Here is a 19,846-nt window from a genome sequence, read left to right as displayed (position 1 = left end):
GGCCCTAACTTGTGAAGAAGACCACCAAATAGATAGCCAGCAACAAAATACGTTAATTGGTGGTTTGGTATCTCTATGATCATGGCGAAATAATGATATACCCAGTACTGTTATATATGTAATAATACGACGAATGGTCACAGACCTCTTAATTCTCATTTGCATGTTTACTCAAATATGCATTGTTCAAATAATACCATATTGTTCATTACACTAAGAATTACTCAATGACATGCCTTAATCTACAGACAGATAGTATTCGTCTATGAACAGCCACTTAGGTCATAATACCTTTAACTTGTCACAATACATTTACATAACATTTGACTGAAAGGGGAAAGGATATATGCAAGCACAAAATGGGGCTCATCCAAAATCTTGGTAAAACTTTGGATATGAGTATATGAATGGCCATTTGTGTCAAGGTAGATAGGCCTTCATTTACAGTAAACGCGGTGGACCTAATTTACAGCAATCTAGTAAAATGTCTCCAAATTACCGGGTCTAATATTTTATTTCATACACATCCAACAGCGAGCACAAACTCGCCAATTACAGGATGGATAAACTATTTTATAATTTATCGTGCTTATAAACTAAGTCTCATTTGAGTTGAAAGAGTCGTGAGTTACAACCCTGGCACTAGGTCAGGATTGAACCCCGGACTTTGGGATTGGAAGGCAAGCACGTTAACCACCAAACTACATATTCCATAATATGCATACCACCGACATATTGAATGCATGTTATTAAATACTAGGCCGCTGTATAACTTGATTCAATCGGACCACTGGTATGCATTCCTACTTATAGTAAGACAGCATAAGCCTTTTATTATAATAACGAAAACACTTATTTCCAAATCGTAATATCAGAGATATGTGTTAATATCGTTTACATATATTTAAAAAACGCAGAATTGACTTTCAAATGCGTAATCATATTACGACATTATAATGTCAAGGGGCTGTTTCGGTGACCATATAGCCTATATGTTACATTCACGATATCAATGCTATTTCTCATTATGTATGGCATACTCATCTCTATAATAATCTTTAGATTCTGCGCTACAATATGCCCTGTTCAGAGACGAGTAAGGCCTGCACAAGACCGTATGCTAGGCCTATATAATGTGTAAGCCTATTGTTTTCGAATACAATTCAAGTTATTGCAGTAGATATTACATTTTAGAAATACAGGCAAGGGTTTGTCAATGTCGACAAACAAAGCAATTAATTTAAGACTACATATCAGTATCACCGGTAATAAATACTTGAAACATGCTGAAATAAGTACTTATTTCTCCATGCTTGAACACTCTAAAGCGGAAAGTGCAACATACGGTTATATAATAGGCTCCAAGGGAAAGCTATACAATTAAGGGAACACGTTTAGTAGGCATATACACTACAGTACTATTTAGAATAATTATTTAGACATAAAACGGCTTTACCAGTAAAAATAGCAGGTCCTATTTAGGGCGTCTCTCAAAAAATATTGTCATGTAAGCCTATAAGGGACAGTTATACTATTAAGGGAACACGTATAGTATATACACTATTTAGAATAATTATTTAGTCTTTACCGGTAAAAAGAGCAGATCCCATTTAGGGCGTATCTCAAAAACATATTTGTCATGTTTTTATGAAGGGGTTTACAATGCACACTTTTAAAAAGTGGGTCATATGTGAAATGATAATGTATCTAATATATGATTACGATCGTTTTTCATTATATCTTCTTCGCGAAGCGCATATCCCTACTTAAAACGGAAGTTGTTGATGCCACAGGCCGCTACCTATTTCCGATATCTTCAGGAAAGACCTTGTTTACTCATACAAATATAGTATGCTTTTTGTTTAGAGTTCATGGACTGTATAGTGTCCTATAAAGTCATGAATAATTCCGTTTTTACATCAACTATGCATGTGAACAGAGGAGCTTTCAAAGGCGTTACAAATAGTTATAGTTAAAAATAAAATATTACTGGTAGGCCTACAATTAAACTTTGACCTGATGCAGATTTGATGTTTGTGTAGGCCTATACATATACAAAGTAACATTATTTAGTTGTTTTGCGAAGCTCACTTATTTAATTTCATAATTTGTTTTTTCCGACCCTAAATATATTTACACACAAATATGGGCCGGACCGATTTTGATGTCAGCTTGTCTATTACTAAGAATTATATCTAAAATTAGTTTTTCTCAGAGACTGGCTGCTCTAGTTTGACCTGTGATGGCCGAGCGCGAATAAACCCAGAATATAGTTCCTATACATACCTACCTACCATCAACCTACCTACGTACCTAAGGCATTTTGTGTGAAAGGACAATTTCAAACTTAGATTAAAAGTTGAAATTGATTGAATGAAATAGCTATTTCAAAGACTAGTCTATCTAGGCTAAATTCTAAATTTGCAGGTGTTTTTGTGATATGGTCCTTTAGGCCCAGTACGACAATGGTGCATTAGAGACGTCTAGGCCATCCAATAATCTAGGCCTTCTTCGGGCCAAACTATTACTATTCCAGCTAGCGTAACTTAACTAGCTAAGCTAAACTTAAGCCTAGCCCAGGCACAACCTAGGCCTAACTAGGCTGAAAGGCCAATCATAATAAATTACCTGTCTTTATTACATTTCTTTGTTCATCTTCAATCCTGTACTACCAACATCATTTCCTCACATTTTCTGTATTTAGGTCTGCATAATTTATTAATATTTATGCTTTTTTAGAGTTTTCAAAGCAAAGTAATTATGTACTTTAAAAAAAGTTTTATCACGACCTTAGCTAATTGAGGGCGTTTTTTAGTCACGTGACTATTATCACTAATGTAATTTATGCAATTAATTTCAAATTCATCTTTTAAAATGTGTTTCTTGAAAGTAATTAGCCTGAGTGGAGCCTACCAATCTATTTACACAGAACAACATGGTACATTGTCAATTATGGACTTTTTAATTTATTTGTTCTTGAATGTCTCAAGCACTTTTTTTATATTCTGGATGGTTCGTCTTAAATTTTTGTCAAAAACAATCAATTGATTGGATACCAAACTGGTAAATAATCGCATGCCGATACCATGAGAATTCAGATCTTATTCTACTAAATTCCCAGTCGAGTCTTCTCTCCCTGCGCAAAATGTTAATTAAGTAGCCTAAGTTAGCTCGTTTGTCCCCAACATTAGGCCTACTCCTTAGCAAGAGTATATGTTATGCCGTTAACTTTCATTCAACCCCGCGTTCCGAATTCAGTTATTATTATTGCAAAGATTATTATATTTGATGCGGGTTGTTCATATTACAACCTGTTCGTATTATTCATGATATTTTATATGGCATGAATTGATTTACCAGTACCAGGTGGCTGTTAATTGAGTTCAACGTTTTAGTGACTTCTAATGTTAATTATGTACGTTGGTTGGCGAGGCGAAGACTCGTCAGCACATCTAAATCCTAAAATGTATAGGTCTACGCGGGTTGAATTAAATGGTGGATGAGGGAAGAAAAACCATCGTATTTAGTGTTGGGAAGTTTTCTAAACGTCCATGCGGTTACGAATCGAGGGGTTATTTCCGGGGTTGATGCTTTCGTAATAAAGGCCCGGATTAGGTTAGGGACACTTTAATGCCTGTGTGAAAATATAAATCAGGGGGCCTACAATTCACAATTACTGCACCGTTATGAATGATCTCCGACCCTTCAATAATCCGTTTTAAAATTGAATTTCCATCTGTCCTCCATTATCGTAGCAGATCAATGTGATCAATGCACAGTAAAAGAGCAAACTCGACGACTAATAACAAAAACACTTTGATAATCGATATAGGTCTGCTGTTGTGATTGCCTTTTTAAAACAAAGAGAATGCAGTTTATATTAATATGAGAGGAAATTCAGATATTTCCTGCAGAAATTACTTATTTAAATGCATTATTGTTCATAAATAATAAATGTGTTTGTTTTGTATAAATGGTTGGTACGTAGCAATAATGGTGTAGTCTGTTAATGAATAGACGCGATGTCCCTTCCTTCAATCGTAGGCCTACGGGTCAGTTTTGACATGTGTAAGTATAGTTTCATAGATGTTTTTTTTCATTTCATTTAGTGATTTCGTACCGAAAAATAACGATGACGTCATTGATGGGCTATTGAAAAACGATCAATCCGAACCGCCAATCCAAGATCTGCACGAACAATCTTGGACCGACGAAGAATTCCCGAACACCGATTCCCCGAACGTCGATTCTTGTTTATCATCGGAAATTACATGTGTGGTTGAATCCTATGATGAAACTGATTTTGATACAGAAAAGGTGGATGAGACCAATAACAATACATTTTCAAGTGAAAACACATCACGTGATGATGATAATGATGACGATGACGCTGAGTATATTAAAGATGATGATGACGACACAGGAAGTACTGAGTTTATTGATTCCCAGCCTATCACAGAAGATATAAAAAGTGCACAAATTAAACAAAATCAAGAAATATTTAACTTGATTGACAGCAGAAATGACTTAAAAGCAGACGATATAATCGATGCCGCCCATTTTTCATCCTCGAACATTAAAACAGACATACACGTCGCTGAAGCTAAATTGCTAACACAGGACATTACTTTTGAACAAGATATTAAACAAAATTCATTGCTAGATGTATTACAACCGTGCAATAATCCTACTAAAAAACCGTCTTCCAATAGTGAAAATGAAAGGCGTACAAACGATGACGTAGTACGCGGAAATGTAATGGATTCTAAATTTTCTGAGAGATCAGAAATTGATGCGACACATATTCCTATCCAATGTAGTACTGTTACAGAATCACACAGTTTAGATGCTTCTGATTTAGTCCATGGTGTTACGTCATCAAGTAGTAAGTCACGTGACAGTACAGTGAGAACAGCACATATATCTGACACAAGTGCGTCTCCTCAATGCGTTGGTGAAACTGATGACGTAACGACAGTATCATGTTGTCCAGAACAAAATTTGGATAGAAAATCAAACCATGATATAGTAAGATCCTCTTCTGACACGAATGGTTCAAAACATAGGACAATAATTTCCGAGCAGTGCTCGGCAAAAGAGGTTTCTGCCGAAGAGTCGGCATGTCCATTAAATCAGGAAATGCTTGATGAACAGTCTGGTAAAATAGATTCAACCTCTGATTGTGAGGTTAGTGATGACGTATCCGATACGTTAGTGGTGGGAGACTCGTCTGGTGAAGGTTCTGCCAGTGACCTTCCAGAGGATGAGATTGCACCATCAGTTGCAGCATCAAGACCAACCGATCTTGATCTCTTTGACTCTGGTATAAATACGAACGATGAAAACAACCCCAGTGAAAATTCGGAGTCAACCGTTCTTTCTCCTTCAAAAGTGCTTGTGACATGCATCACTGAAGAAGAGACAATACTTGTCGAAGAGGTCGTGATACCTACCAAAGGAAGTTTTAACACCTTGTCACCAGGAACTGCTTCAAACCACGCACATAGTCCGTTCTCATCCACTGATGGCTTAGATTTCGATTGGAATGAACATTGCCTAAGAATGATCGTTTCTGGAACGCCAAACTCACTTGACAGTCGGCTGTCGCCATCACCTCAACCATTTGCATCACCTAGCCAAACAACACTAGGTCAACAGGATGGGTCATTTCCTGAGCCACTTGGCACGAGACAAGACATGCGCGGTAATGTTCGGACGTTGCGTTCCGAAGTAAAAACTAAAAATGAAGAAATATCTCGACTGAAAAACATAACACATGGTCTGCGACATCGTCTGACTCAGGTAGAACAACAAAATATGAAACTGAGTCAGAGCAGTGACTCGTTTTTATCTGTCTGTAGTGATGCACCATCTAACGCCAGCTCTTGCTACAATAGTGTGATGAGTCTGTCTTATGACACTAATCTAGCACGGTCGCCATCTGTCGAAGAAAATCTACTTCTGAAAGAAGAAATACAACAGCTTAAAGCCAAACTTGAGAAAAAATCAAATACAATCGAACATTTGAACGAAGAAACAAATGAGTTGAAAGCTCGATTAACCGAAGAAGAACATAATAATAGAAGTAAATCTGAATCTGGAAGTGAAAAGAAAAAAGCAGCAAGAAAGAAAATTCGAACTGTTAAATCAGTAAATGATATTTCTGTTGAAGAAATTCCTCGTTTACCGCATACTTCAGCTGGAAGTGCCAGCTCGGTATTCGTGAATTCAGCAACTCTTCCCATTCCCACACTTGCAGAACAAACTTCCAAAAAGAATAAAAATAAGAAAATTAGAAGATTGTTTAGTTTCAGAAAAAAGAAAGATAAAAAAGTGAAAACAGATAAAAGCAGTAATTCATAGTTTATGCTGCAGTCGTAGGGTAATTGTTAATTGTTTTACACCTTCTTAAACTCAATTGCAAAGAAAGCTAATATTTTATCAGCCTACAAGAAATTAGTTTAAACAACTCCCAACAAAATGTTGATTGTTTAAGACGGTGCTATAATACCAGTACTGTACACGTTGGCAGTTCTGAACATCGAAGAAAAATATACTCGATTTTCCATGTGATAGAAATTGCAGTATTAACCGCCAGGGCGTAATATAGTGAGTATATTTGACTGCTTGAGATTTCAATAGAAGTATGAATATGATGTAGAAGAAGAAATGAATTATCTGAATGGGTGGTTTACACCCGGATGCAAATATTATCCAGTACTTTTAAAACTTTCCACTAAAATGCAAACGCCATGTTTTCATAATTCTCCCATCATTAGAGCCACCTCCATCGCTATTTATCACCACGGTGTTGAACCTATCAAAATAGCGAGTACTGCATACTCTTCGTAGTCTACTTATCCAATATATCTCGTTTGTAACGAGCGTGCCTGGAATGAAAGTTATATTTAAACTGTTACTAATACATAAATAATACAAGAATCTTAATATTTGCAGATATTCTAACGTATTATTACATATTTAAATGTATGTAACGAGAAAGGCCCATTTACACTAGGACGATAACTAACGACGATAAATAGAATATGCATTTGTCATACCTAAAACAAAATAATTTAAAAAAGTTTTCATCCTAGAATTATTGGATTATCATCTATGCTGCCTTTGATGAAAATAATATTTCCACACGTCCAATCAAATGACGTTATGATTAGTAAGAGCAATAATACCGTTACAGTACAACGATTTTATTGTTTTTATTGATCATGACGTTATTTGATTGGATTTTTAAAAATATTATTTTTATCAAATATGGCATAAATGATTATCCTATAGTTCTAGAACGAAAACTGTTCTAATTTCTTTTGTTTTATCCAAGAAAAATGTATGTTTATCTATTTATCGTTGATCGTTATCGCCCCAGAGTGTAAATGGGCCTTAACGATATCAGTGACAATTTATGTTTTGATTACAAAGTATTGTAGGCATATTAAGCTTGAAGGACGTAACGCAAGGACGTAAGAGAAACGCAAGTAATTTGACCAATCACATACGATGGATTATTCGAACTGTCGCATGTCATTGGTCAGTTCCCTTTCGTTGCGCTTACATTTCTGCGTTCCGGTTACGTCCATATTGGAAACCAAGCTTTATGAATTATATATATAATGACAAAAGTCGTGCAATATAAATAAAGGTATATTTTGATATTCGAATTTTTAATTAATTTGGACACAGACCCATTAAACTATAATGATTATATTGCCATTAAGTTATAGCACTATTAATACTCGGCTTATTGATTTATTATTGGTTGTGTTAGGCCTATATATGCAGAAATATTCTGGTTATGTAAATTTAGGTGTAAGTTTCGGTGGTGTTTCTTAATCTCTACAAGACATAACAAATGAATTAATACTGTAATTCCATGATTCTCCATGTACCAGATTTGAATGGGACCATGTGTGTAGTGATCTTTAGTCGATTTGAATGGCTATAGGTCTACGTTATTTCTTCATTCTTTCTATTTTTCTTTTCTAATTTATGATCACGCTGTTTTGGTGGTTAAATTCATTCATTCACATTTATTTAGTCATCATATATAACTTTACAATTACAGTATATAACTGATTAATCCTGCTATAAATAAATGAATATGGCCTGGTTTACAGAAATGTATTTAAATGTTTCTGACTAAGGTCTTTAATTGAAAAGTCTTAAATTTGGGGTTCCTATGGGAGGAGTGTGTAATTGGTATACCTATGGTTATGTTTTTCAAATTTGGTGCATTGTCATCGCAATATGCATGTCTGATCTGACAGTGCCTTAGATTTTGTAGAATCACATAGATGTTAGTTTATTACCAATGTAATGATATTAAAATAAAGTTTATATACCTTATATTACATTGTGTATTTGTTAATATTATTTCATATCGTTTGGCAGTTATGCAACACTGCACTGCACGTGTCATGAGATTGATTTGTGTTGCTGGTTGGTACCGTACCGTACTAAATTAGCTAAATAAAGTCAAAGACGCTTGACTTTGTTAATAATTACACTAGACAAACAAAAATAAATTTGAAAAATACAAGGCAAACATTATAATTAGTCATGAATATTCATTTATCAAGGTAATATCATATGATGACACTTCAACTTTATTTCATAAATTATTACTTCACTATACTTCTTTGTTTAGCAGTAGAGTAGAGGCCTACATTTCTCGGTAGTATATCATATCGTATACATGATTTTGTACTAACTCGATAAACAGAGTTAGCGCTTATTGTCAGTGGTTTTCATTCTAGGCCTACTGTCGTCACGTTTTGATGAACTTATTTCGAATCGCAGACAAGCGGGCAGATCGTCTTAATTTTGAAGCCGGTTCACTCGTTTTGGGCGGAGACTTCTTAACTGTTGTCAAAGTTGTGCTAGGCTCTGTTTTCTGGATTTGATCATCGGCTTCTTCGCAGGCTTTTGTATTCCTTAAATTAAATTTACATAAAAGTGCTTTTCCATCAGAAATAAAATTCTTCACTTGTTCGTTTAACTTTACGAATATGTGACGAGCATGGCTATCATTGTTATTGAAACTACTAGTTGTGTTATCGTGTTTTTCATCAAGTAATGAGGTTTCATTGTTATTTGATAAACTTGTTTTACTTGTTGTAGCCTTTGTTGGCCAGTCTATCTCTATGGCTTTACTTGTTGTAGCCTTTGTTGTCCAGTCTAATTCGACTTTACTTGTTGTAGCCTTTGTTGTCCAGTCTAACTCGACTTTACTTGTTGTAGCCTTTGTTGTCCAGTCTAACTCGACTTTACTTGTTCTAGCCTCCGTTGGCCATCCTAAATCTACGACTTTACTTGTTGTAGCCTTTGTTGTCCAGCCTAAATCTTTACTTATTGTAGACTCCGTTGTCCATCCTAACTCTACGGCTTTACTTAGGACATTATTTCTAATTAATGCAACATCGACTTCACCACTGTCATTATTAATTAGGCCTAGTCTGAATATTGGTTTTCTTTTTATCAGCAATTTGCTTTTTATCCAGACTTCCAACAATATATTGATCAAGATTAATATGTGTTTTGTCAGCAAGCAAAGAGAACAATAATCGTTTAATTTCCCAATCACAGTTCACGATGGCATCGTTCAGGTATTGCGAGATTTGGAAATTTGGTTCCAACTTGTCGAGTTCTAAAGAGGCTAAATCACTTGGAAGTGGTCGTTCTCGAAGTTTAACAGGAGACCTCACTTCTATGTTACGCCTCCTATGTTTTTCTTCGTCTTCAAAACGAACAAACTTTGGAGATATGGGCGATAATGTTATATCAGCCTCTAGAGGGCGTCTTAAATTAGTAGAACGATGTTGGGAACTCGAGATTAAGACATGTGTTTTGGAATCTTCTTCTTTAAGCAAAACATCAGTAGACCTAGGCCTAGATGGCTGCTTATCTTTGGTTTCATAACTATCCCTTCTTTCACACGTTTTCTCTATAACTAATTTTAAATCACCGTTCTTCCTTGATGGAGACCTAGGCCTATTCAAATTGTAATTTGTCATTGGAAGAGATAGGAAACTTTCATCAAACTCCGTCAAGTCATGTGATAATAGTTTTTCCATCAACCAACTCTCCAGAAAAAATTCCGGTTTGCGCAAAACTGGCCGAATATCCATTTCATTCATACTGAAATAAATTTAATAAAATAATGCAAAACATTAAAAAAATTACCTACACGTGTCATAGCTAATCCATATTATATATTAAAATCAATCAGTAAATGTAAGCCACATAGAAAGGACAATGTAAAACAGACCTTATAATACGAAATACTGAAAATGTCTTCTTTGTATTTTACTTCATGAGCCTTTTTTTTTATTTTTGGCATTTTTCTTCACCACCATGGAATACGTACTATAACTACGCCCAGCGCGAACGCGCACACGTTACACGCGACCGCACAAAATATTCTTTGAAAAAAAAAAAAGTTTTTACATCTTTGCTTTCGTATAATATTTTCTTTTCATACAACAATTGATTAAAAAAAATAAATTAGCTTATACAAATCATTATCCTAACCGGACTGCTGCCCATCTGGCTCATTCATAGAGCAGTGTATTGAAGTATAATGCTGCCCTCTCTATTTGACTGTTTTTTTTACATATTTGGCGCGCAATGATGCATTACAATCAAAACAAACAAGACATACCATTTTCAAAGCCTGCTTCTTCTATAAAACTTATTCTGCAGCCTAAAGTCATGGCAAATTTGTAAGTAAATATAATCTTGCCTCTTAAAGGTTAAAAGCATGGTATAGGACTACTTCAATAAAGTATGGCGACATTTGATAAGCCAAACCTAGTTTTTTTTTATCTAGCTAGGGCAGGCCCTCGAGTCAAAGACTCAATCAAGGCTTGGCCCATGTTGTCCGGTGTGTCCTGTGCTGTGGCTTCTTCTTGCGCGTGGTGTTGTACTTGCTGGGTGGCCTTAGATAAGCCTAAAGGCGTAGGCAAGGAATGGAATAGCATTGCATGCTGAAGGGGTGGATGAGATGGAAGGGTAATTTTATAACAACTTTACTTAATTATTTCAACGTTTTATTCAACTTAAAAAAAGATTTGTTGTGAATTGTTGTTTCTAGGTTATTATGGTAAAGTAAAGACTGATAGATCTTTCAATGGAAGTTCTGTCATCAACATCGGCAACTAATTATTTAGATACATTTGATTCCATAAGTTCAGTGACAGAAGCAATCTCTCCAGAGAAGACCACTGAAGACGGGTACACATCAGACACCTTTGACTCGCTCTCCACAAAAGAGTCCACTAGCAGCAGTCTTCATTCCGAGGCTAGTGTGAGTGATGCAACACAGTACAGTAAACACAGTTTAGAAAGGACAAGACATAGTTATAATGAAGATACTTTTGAGTCAACAAGCGAAGATTATTCAAGCAATTTCTCATCAGAGGAGGATGAAAGCAGTACTAAAGTGGGTACAAATTACAGCCAATACAATTTAGGATGTTGAGCTGTTGATTGATATGTACACATAACTGGGCCCTCTGGGAGACCTGTCTTTGACTAAAAAGGTTGCCCAGTAGTATAAATAAATACAGTAATAAACAAACACACACATCACCTCTCATATTTGGGATTATTTGTTCTTTTCTCTTTCTTTATTATTAATTGTGAATAACTTATTGGTGCACTGCAATCCTAATGTTAATTGGGACTTTTGATTTGTAAGTATTGTGTACAATCCGGTAAAAATGAGGAATGGAGTTAGTTCCAATGTCCCTGTAGTGAGGAAGCATGTTCCAACAAAGTTCCCATAATGCTCTGACTACACTATAAAACTTTATGTGATAAAAAAATGTGATGTGCCCATAATGGACATGATGATGTCATATCACTACCATATTTGGGCATATCACTACCATATTTGGGCATATCACTACCATATTTGGGCATATTACTACCATATTCGGGCACATCACAGTTTGATGATGTACATAGTCGTCCAAATTGAAAGCTCCCCAATTCTAAAATTTCTCAATGATTTTTCATTTGGATTCAGGATTCATTTTCATCAGAAAACCAGCTTCAGTCAACATTTTGTAAGTCTTTGATAAAGAAAGCAAAGAAAAATGCATCAAGAGAACGGGAAAATGAAATAAAATCTGAATCGGATGTTTCTATTGTACCAGTAGAAGTGAATGAATACTGTAAGAATAAAATACACTTTCTGAAGAACGCACATACCAATAAACCAAAAGGTAAAATGACAATCAGGATGATGTTTTGGGTTCTAAAAACTACCTGGAAAACCAGACATCTTGGGCCACCACTAGGTTGCCTATTTTCAGGAAACTTACTTACTTACGATTAAACTCTAGCAGTTACTGAGTGGTTGAGCCATTAAGACAGTGGAACCGTAATCCAGCCATAACATCGCCAAGGGTTCGAGGCTCACTTGCTTCATGGTTCTGGTAGTAGAACCAGTCTTCTCGGATAAGGACTATAAACTGTAGGCACAGTGTACAAAAAAATGATTATGTGCACTTTAAAGAACCATGTACATCTTTTGAGATGAGTAGGGGGTTACCCTGGTGTATCACAGCCACTGTCGTGGACAGATGGATGCGCGCTAAAAGTGGCATCACTGATGTCATCCTTAGGAGAGAAGCATGTAGTTGAAATGAAAAGTCTAACATCAAAGTCCACAGTGCCATGAGCAATGATTGTTGGAATGGCACTATATAAATTGAAAATATTATTTATTACTACTTAAGTAATGCAGGTTGGCAGATAAAAAAAGTTCATCAAGTTTATCAATTTATTTTTTCTATCTAGTTGATGTGCATCATCAGTCATCTGTTGATACCGTCCAAGGAACACTACCAATCACGGAGAAGAGGCTTGAAGAAATGAAGATAGAGAATATTCGACATAAAATGAAAAAGGTAGAATAGAACAATGCTCGTTCATCAGATATATTATATATAGTAATGGATTTTCAGAAGTCATGATTATTCCTAGAGTTACAATATTTTATGTCTTTGGGCACATGTTGCCAAGGATTAGAATAGTAAATTAATCACTGTCCTATCAGGTAGGTGGTAATCCCCCTGATACAGGGGCTATTTTGTGAACTAGTTCACCAGGGTAATCCCCTAGTCGTCTCAAATGATCAACTGGGTTCTTTAAAGTGCACACAGGTTATAACTGTGTACACTGAACCTACGGTTTATAGTCCTTAACTGAGAAGACTTGTTCCACCACCAGAACTAGGAGCGAGTCGGCCTCGAACCCATGCTGATATTGTTGGCTTTTTAGGTATGGTAAACGGCGCCCTTGCCTTAACCGCTCGGCCATTTGCCTCACTCAATATACTACTGGATCTAACTCACAACAATTGTATTACAGAAACTAGATGAAGTCATTGAGCACGATATCAACTCTTGTCCTGCTTGTATTAAAGCACAAGAAGTACTTGCTCAAAAAGAGTTTATAAGTGCAAAGAAGACACACTTACAAAATAAACTAATTGATGAAAGAATTCAAAAACATCTAGAGACATTGGTAAGAAAATTGAACTATTTTCCCCAAGAAATGATAAGGAAAAGTATTTAGGCCTTGAAAAGTGCCACAATATAGATCCTGTTCATGACCTAACAACAGCCCTGTCCTCCACTTTAGTATTAGTGCTAATGCATCTCAATCCCTTAAAAAATACTGCAATTTATGAAAATTTTCTTAAAGCATTGTCTACACTATCAATCTCGTTTGACAAAAAAAGTGTGATATGCCCAAATATGGTAGGGATATGATATCATCATGTACATATATGGCCACATCACATTTTGTTTTTCACATAAAGTTTGATAGTGTAGACAGAGCTTAAGACAAAACTGGTATAAAGACAGAGAGAAAGAGAAGACCCTTAACCAATGTAAATCTTGTTATTTCAGAATTCTGTAAGCTTAATTGGTGAATTGGCTGCAAATCTACCAAAACCTAGCGATGACCCACAGCAGGTTTGGAGTCGTTTATTGAATAGGTGACAAAATGGTTCCAAATGAAGTATAGACGATTGCAGCCATGGCCCGTGGTTGAGCACTCATAATGGCCCCTGGTTGAGCACTCATAATGGCCCCTGGTTTAGCACTCATAATGGCCCCTGGTTGAGCACTCATAATGGCCCCTGGTTGAGCGCTCATAACGGCCCCTGGTTGAGCGCTCATAACGGCCCCTGGTTGAGCGCTCATAACGGCCCCTGGTTGAGCGCTCATAATGGCCCCTGGTTTAGCGCTCATAATGGCCCCTGGTTGAGCACTCATAATGGGCCCTCCAACACTGGGTAGTTGCATTGGACTGCTCATGCACTGGGGCCCCTTAACCTCTGGGTCAGTCAATAAGTTGCTCTACAGGTATACGATCCAAGTATCATTTGCTAATGAATTTGAAATGGCACATAATATTCAGAATGTATAGTGGTGCTAATTTCATTATTGTATGGTATTTCTATTTATTGTGTGTATTGTTGTAAAGTATTTAAGTTTACAGAGGATTTTGTGCTAAAATAACATGGCAATTGGCATTTTCTAGATATCAATACAAGTAAAAATGTACTCATAAAAGGATACAATATGTAGGTATAATGAATATTCCTCCTTTACCCATCAATGTGGTTGCTGTTTTGAGGTCATGTGTCTATATCCAAATGTGGTAGTGAATATTCCTAAATATGGTAGTGCTATGACATCAAGTCCATATGGGCACATCACATTTGTTTGTCACATGAAGTTTGATAGTGTAGATAGAGCTTTAATAAAAGATCACAACAGCCTCAGATTCATCTTGAACAATGGGCATTTATTTTGCACACATCTATTCTGTGAAGGTTTCGGTTCCAAGAAAATAGGTGTAATAACATTCACAAACATTTGTTATCCTCTGCCAATGACGCAAAACACAAATGAATCAACAACTTTATCATTAAATAATTTTTAATAGTACAAAAAAAAATGTTTTCAGCCCACCAATTTGCATGCAATTAGCACCAAGTATCAAACAATTAAAAAAACACACCTTAATGATCATGTGCTAGTGTATTTTTTTATCATCATATTATATGTCTCTAAGGTTTGATAGAAACAATATACAAATTGATACAATGTTTACTATGCAAAACAATTTTATCATAATTAATATAATTAATCAAACTGGCATTGATAATTTTGCATCGAATTGAATATGTCAATTAAAATCTATAACTAAACCACCTACGGCCTATGTAACCTCAATAGTACAATTGGAATGAATACAGTACATAATCATATGGAATGGAATACAAATATATATATCTTAAATTGTAATGGTCCTTTTCACTGTACTGTTGAAACCCTGTAATCGCATTGAAAGCACTTGATTGAGGGGGCTGTTTTATGAGCTCTTGTCCTGCTGGGCTTTACGCATTTTACGATCAGCCTCCTTGAGTTTCAGCCAGGTGTTGAGCTGTCTGACACGGAGTGTTCCCCATATAACGTGGTCGGTAAGCGCTATCATCTGGGCAGCGCACAGAGCTGCAGCCTCTGGCGAAAGAACCGTACTGCAACCCATGCCTGCAATGAAATGCATAAAGTACACATCAATATTTTTATATTAGAAGATCTCATAAAAAATCATGGAATAATAAAAGTTGACGACCAGATGGCCTTATACTACTACATACTAGTAAATACAGTTATCTACACCCACTAAGGTTTATTACCTGATGGCATTCGAAGCGATGACCAGATGTCTTGAGCTCCCCAGTCAGCTTTGACAGGGGGACAGTTGATGACTGGGAAAGGGGTGTTTCCAGAGAGCACTGGGCCTAGACCATTGCTTCGACCAGCTACAGCGATGAATATTATAGGCACACTACAACCTGTATTTGAAATAATAAATTTTAAAAAATGGGAAAAGTATTGATATTCCTCGACAAGATCTATGTCACTTGTAGAAAGTGTCATTTTAATCCTCGGCATGGGTTTACAGCCTACAGTATGTAGCTGTCATATTACAACCCTAAAGCTCTGTTTAAACTTGATGTGACAACAAATGTGATGTGTCCATATATGGACATGATGATGTCATATCACTACCTTATTTGGGCATATTACTACTATATTTGGGCACATATTACAACCCTCACCTTCGTACTGGGCTAGAATCCGCATGGTTTCGTCAGTGCCTTTATGTGCTGATGTCACTCTCATCTCGCATGCAATTCCAATGTCATCACAACATCGTTTGATCTTCTCACAATATTCTGCATCAGAAGGAGACCCCATCAACACAATTACTTGAGCAGATGGCTTGGAGTCAAAAAGCTAAACAAGAACAAAAAAATATATAATTTTAATCATCGCATATAGAACAGGCTTAAATGTTGCCCTGCCATGTGATAGTTGCTTGTCCATAAAAAAAAAACCAAACATAATTTGTTCTTACCATGCATAACAAGGCGATAAAAATATGCTGTTTTTTGGTATATATTTTTTTTAATGATATATTGTATCAATTTTGTTTTATTTTCACCTTTTCAGCTGTGAAAAGACTGTTATTGATCTATTAACAATTCCATTTACAATGTTCAATAGTATACCAAAAAAAGCAGGTGCTTGTCAGTTTAATAACCATTTAAATGCACAGTACATACATGCCAGACAACATTCATAAACAAACATTGTGTACAATGAACAACACGGGTCGCCCACGACCAGTCAGCAACTCCGGTGGGACACTTCCATGTGGGGAAAAGGGGGAAATTCCCCTCTACTTTAATAGTGACGCACATAAGCGTGACCACCAATCAAAGTGACCACCACAGGTAATTTATAAAAGAACAAAACAGGATGAACCCTGTTTGTCCCCTGGAGGCACTATACCGATCATGATTTTAATTGGGATATGTAAGAGGACTTAATCCAGTACCTTAATCTTTTCCATAATCCACTCAAAGTTCTTCTTGACCACCTGCAGTGCTTCCTCGGTCACTTCTTTCAGTTCCCTGTACACCTGTTTATCCTTCATCAGACGTCGGTCTCCAGAGGGCCAAAGTCGCCAGGAGTCGCTGTCAATGATATCCGCTAGGACAATCTCGCCTTTACATAAGAAAAAATGGAAATCATTTTTTTTACTTTTATTAAATTATTCAAAATTGTGTGCAATTAAAACAGTAAATGATAAAATACTTCAATATGAAAAATATTAATCATTACTGGAGCATAAGCCCACCCTGGGGCTATAAGTCCCATTCCTGAAATGTTCCAAATTTGGAATAATTTTCATACAAATAATTCATATCAATCCAACTATTTATTCATTGATTCTATTTTATTAACCTACACTATAGATGTATTATACTGTATTTTTTTTTTTTTTTTTTACACCAGTTTGTTTTTTAATTTCATAATAAACAAATTCAATATTAAAATGTGAACATTTGTTACTAACCTGTTGCAGCACTGACACCAAATTCAATCTTCATGTCGATTAAGCTGCAGTCCAAAGAAGCCCACGCCTTCTCAAGGACTTCAAAAACAGCAACAGTTATGCGGCTCATCATGTCGACATCATCACCGTTAATCACACGACCCCCGCAGTTCATCTTGGTCTCAATAATCTGCTCCCTTGACCACTGAGGGTCACCAGCAGCATCATCCTGGTAACGATAAACATCAATGTTAAACATTGTTAAGATGTGAAAATGAATGTGCCCATATATGGACATCACTACCATATTTGGGCATATCACACTTTTTTTTGTCAAACTAGTTTGATAGTGTAGACAGAGCTTTAAAGTACATTTTAACTGCCATACGAAGCTCATTACTACAACACATGTATTCATTTACCTTGTAAAAGTATTCCAACTTCGGGGGTGAAAATCTGTACCCCTCATTGACCCCAGGGTTGCGTTTAAGAAACGAACCGGTGGCAACCCGCCGTGTCACCCATTCAATGGGAATCATGTCGCACCTCTGGGCAATGAAGGCAGAATCGGTTTCCAGTTTAATAAAATGATTTGGAAGTCCTAGAAAATAAAATTATTTAAAATATTGGTTCAAGATCTCGCAGAAATTGTATAAATTCATTGTGTTGATTTAAAAAAATAAATTTACAAATTTTCATTTAGGCCAATCAACAATTATTTGAAATATTTTGAATTGAAATTAAAGTTAAGCTTCTATTTTTTTTGTGAAATTATACAAAATGCAAATTAAAATATGGTGATTAATAATTCATACTATATACAGTATTGGAAAATAGCTATGGTAGAAAGCACTCTACTTGGAATCTCAGGAAGTGTTGTGTCCACTAAAATTAAGACAGAGATAATCCCACATATACAATTTCTAAAATCATGAAAATCTGTGGTAATCCCAAACTAAATCTCATTGCACAAAGAAGGGACAAAGTTCAAATTTCAGAATTTTAACAATAAAAATATACCAGCTAAGATAGTAACATCTGTTAATTCATTGCATGACTAAATTATTGTCTACAATAAAAAAAAAAAGCCATGTTACCAATATTGCATAATAAACAATGGGATATAAACAATATAACCACATAAAATGTTAGCTATATCATAAATATAAATGTTTATTGAAATGAAATGATAAGATTGTCTGCTTATGACTAACTTTCCTCTAGTATTGGTAGACAAAAATTGCAAAATAGCATTTAGCCATGTACAATGGCAGTAAATAGAAAAAAAAAGTAGAAAAGACTAAAAACAAGTATTTTATTTTTGTGTAGGGAGATGGTACCATATCTTACTTAGGCTGATATGGTAAAATTATTATTTAACCTAAAAAATAATCCCTCTAGGCAAATGGTGAGTCCATTGATTTTAATGGCGAGTAAAAACAAAGAAAACAAATGCCTGGCTTATTATGAATAGAATCTATAACCCTAGCCCCTTAAATTGTATAAATACACGGTGTCTGACAACATACCAAGTTTAGTTAAGTATTCGAACAGCAAACTAGTAGTTTTAGTTGATATGACTGCCTTTCCCTGTAGTTCATTCACCATTTGTGCATTGTGAGCAGTTATACGGTCTTTTGATTGTATGTACACACGATTGTTTGGGAGCTCAAAGATTTTTTTGGTCTTTCCCTCATTCAGTAACTTGCCTGGTACAATTTCTGTAAAAAAACAAATAAAATAAACACTTCATTCAAATGGACAAGCACAACCAAGTCATGTCCTATATACTATAGTATTACTAGAGAGGAGGCCTGGGCTCCTGAGTGACTGAGAAGGAGTCATAGCTAGTGGTATGCCATCGGGCCGGTGGTAGGGTTCAAGGAATAGGCTAGGCCTAGAGGCCTATCTATAAGTACTATAGCCTACCAGGATCTCATTACATTTTCATTCGAATCATATTGTTAATGTTAGTATAATATTTCTATATGCCTAACTAGTACTGGGTAGTAAAAATAAAATAATAGACTTACCGGATGCCATTTTATGTAGTGTCGAATGCGAAATTGGATTCTAAAAAACGCTAGGCCAGAGAGATATCTTGACTTCTCGTTTGAAACACACACACACACACCGAGAGCACATGTGGATTATTGATTGAATAAATCTGCGCGAGCAGGACCTACAACAAGTACCTATAGAGGTCAGCGGTTCGAAACGATTATAAAACTTCGATGTGCAGCGCCACCATCCGCAAAGTACAAATTAAGTACACATTTAGGTTTTCATCTGAACAAAGTTATATTTTATTCATATGCTCAATATACACTTAAGCATTGTGTCCAATAACAATAATTAAAGCAGATTCTATAGTCGTAAATATGCATGAGGTAGAATT

At 35.8% G+C, this 19,846-nt stretch overlaps 4 protein-coding genes across 6 annotated transcripts in view; 2 read left to right on the top strand and 2 right to left on the bottom strand.

Annotated features, from left to right (window-relative positions):
- The window catches only part of LOC144843180 (uncharacterized), a 79,033-nt gene that overhangs the window by 1,577 nt on the left and 57,610 nt on the right, over positions 1-19,846 (top strand). For 2 of the 3 annotated variants that reach the window (XR_013612236.1, XR_013612237.1), the window contains exon 3: positions 4,110-7,923. Coding sequence is in view for 1 of the 3 variants with exons in the window: in XM_078699948.1 (XP_078556074.1) it covers positions 4,110-6,363 (2,254 nt within the window). In the remaining 2 variants the exon portion in view is untranslated. Of the gene's footprint in view, positions 1-4,109; positions 8,352-19,846 lie in introns of those variants that run through there. The other variant, XM_078699948.1, reaches the window with a different exon arrangement.
- Positions 9,244-10,319, bottom strand: LOC144843536 (uncharacterized). Its single transcript, XM_078700339.1, has 2 exons — positions 10,283-10,319; positions 9,244-10,152 (listed from the first exon to the last, which is right to left on the bottom strand). The coding sequence occupies exon 2, from the start codon at positions 10,149-10,151 to the stop codon at positions 9,456-9,458; it is 696 nt and encodes a 231-aa protein (XP_078556465.1). The 5' UTR covers position 10,152; positions 10,283-10,319; the 3' UTR covers positions 9,244-9,455.
- LOC144843199 (uncharacterized) lies at positions 10,659-14,921 on the top strand. The gene is made up of 6 exons (XM_078699974.1): positions 10,659-10,736; positions 11,108-11,455; positions 12,044-12,242; positions 12,820-12,929; positions 13,393-13,548; positions 13,938-14,921. Exons 2-6 carry the CDS (start codon positions 11,144-11,146, stop codon positions 14,028-14,030), a joined length of 870 nt encoding a protein of 289 aa, XP_078556100.1. The 5' UTR covers positions 10,659-10,736; positions 11,108-11,143; the 3' UTR covers positions 14,031-14,921.
- On the bottom strand, positions 14,958-19,624 carry LOC144843193 (multifunctional protein ADE2-like). The gene is made up of 8 exons (XM_078699967.1): positions 19,482-19,624; positions 18,978-19,169; positions 17,871-18,049; positions 17,470-17,677; positions 16,948-17,117; positions 16,166-16,343; positions 15,740-15,898; positions 14,958-15,590 (listed from the first exon to the last, which is right to left on the bottom strand). The coding sequence occupies exons 1-8, from the start codon at positions 19,489-19,491 to the stop codon at positions 15,412-15,414; spliced, it is 1,275 nt and encodes a 424-aa protein (XP_078556093.1). The 5' UTR covers positions 19,492-19,624; the 3' UTR covers positions 14,958-15,411.

Source organism: Antedon bifida, chromosome 5 (genome assembly GCF_963402885.1).
Source record: "Antedon bifida chromosome 5, ecAntBifi1.1, whole genome shotgun sequence".
Lineage (NCBI taxonomy): Eukaryota > Metazoa > Echinodermata > Crinoidea > Comatulida > Antedonidae > Antedon > Antedon bifida.
Note: the sequence above shows the minus strand (reverse complement) of the source record. Positions and strands in the feature narration are given on the sequence as shown.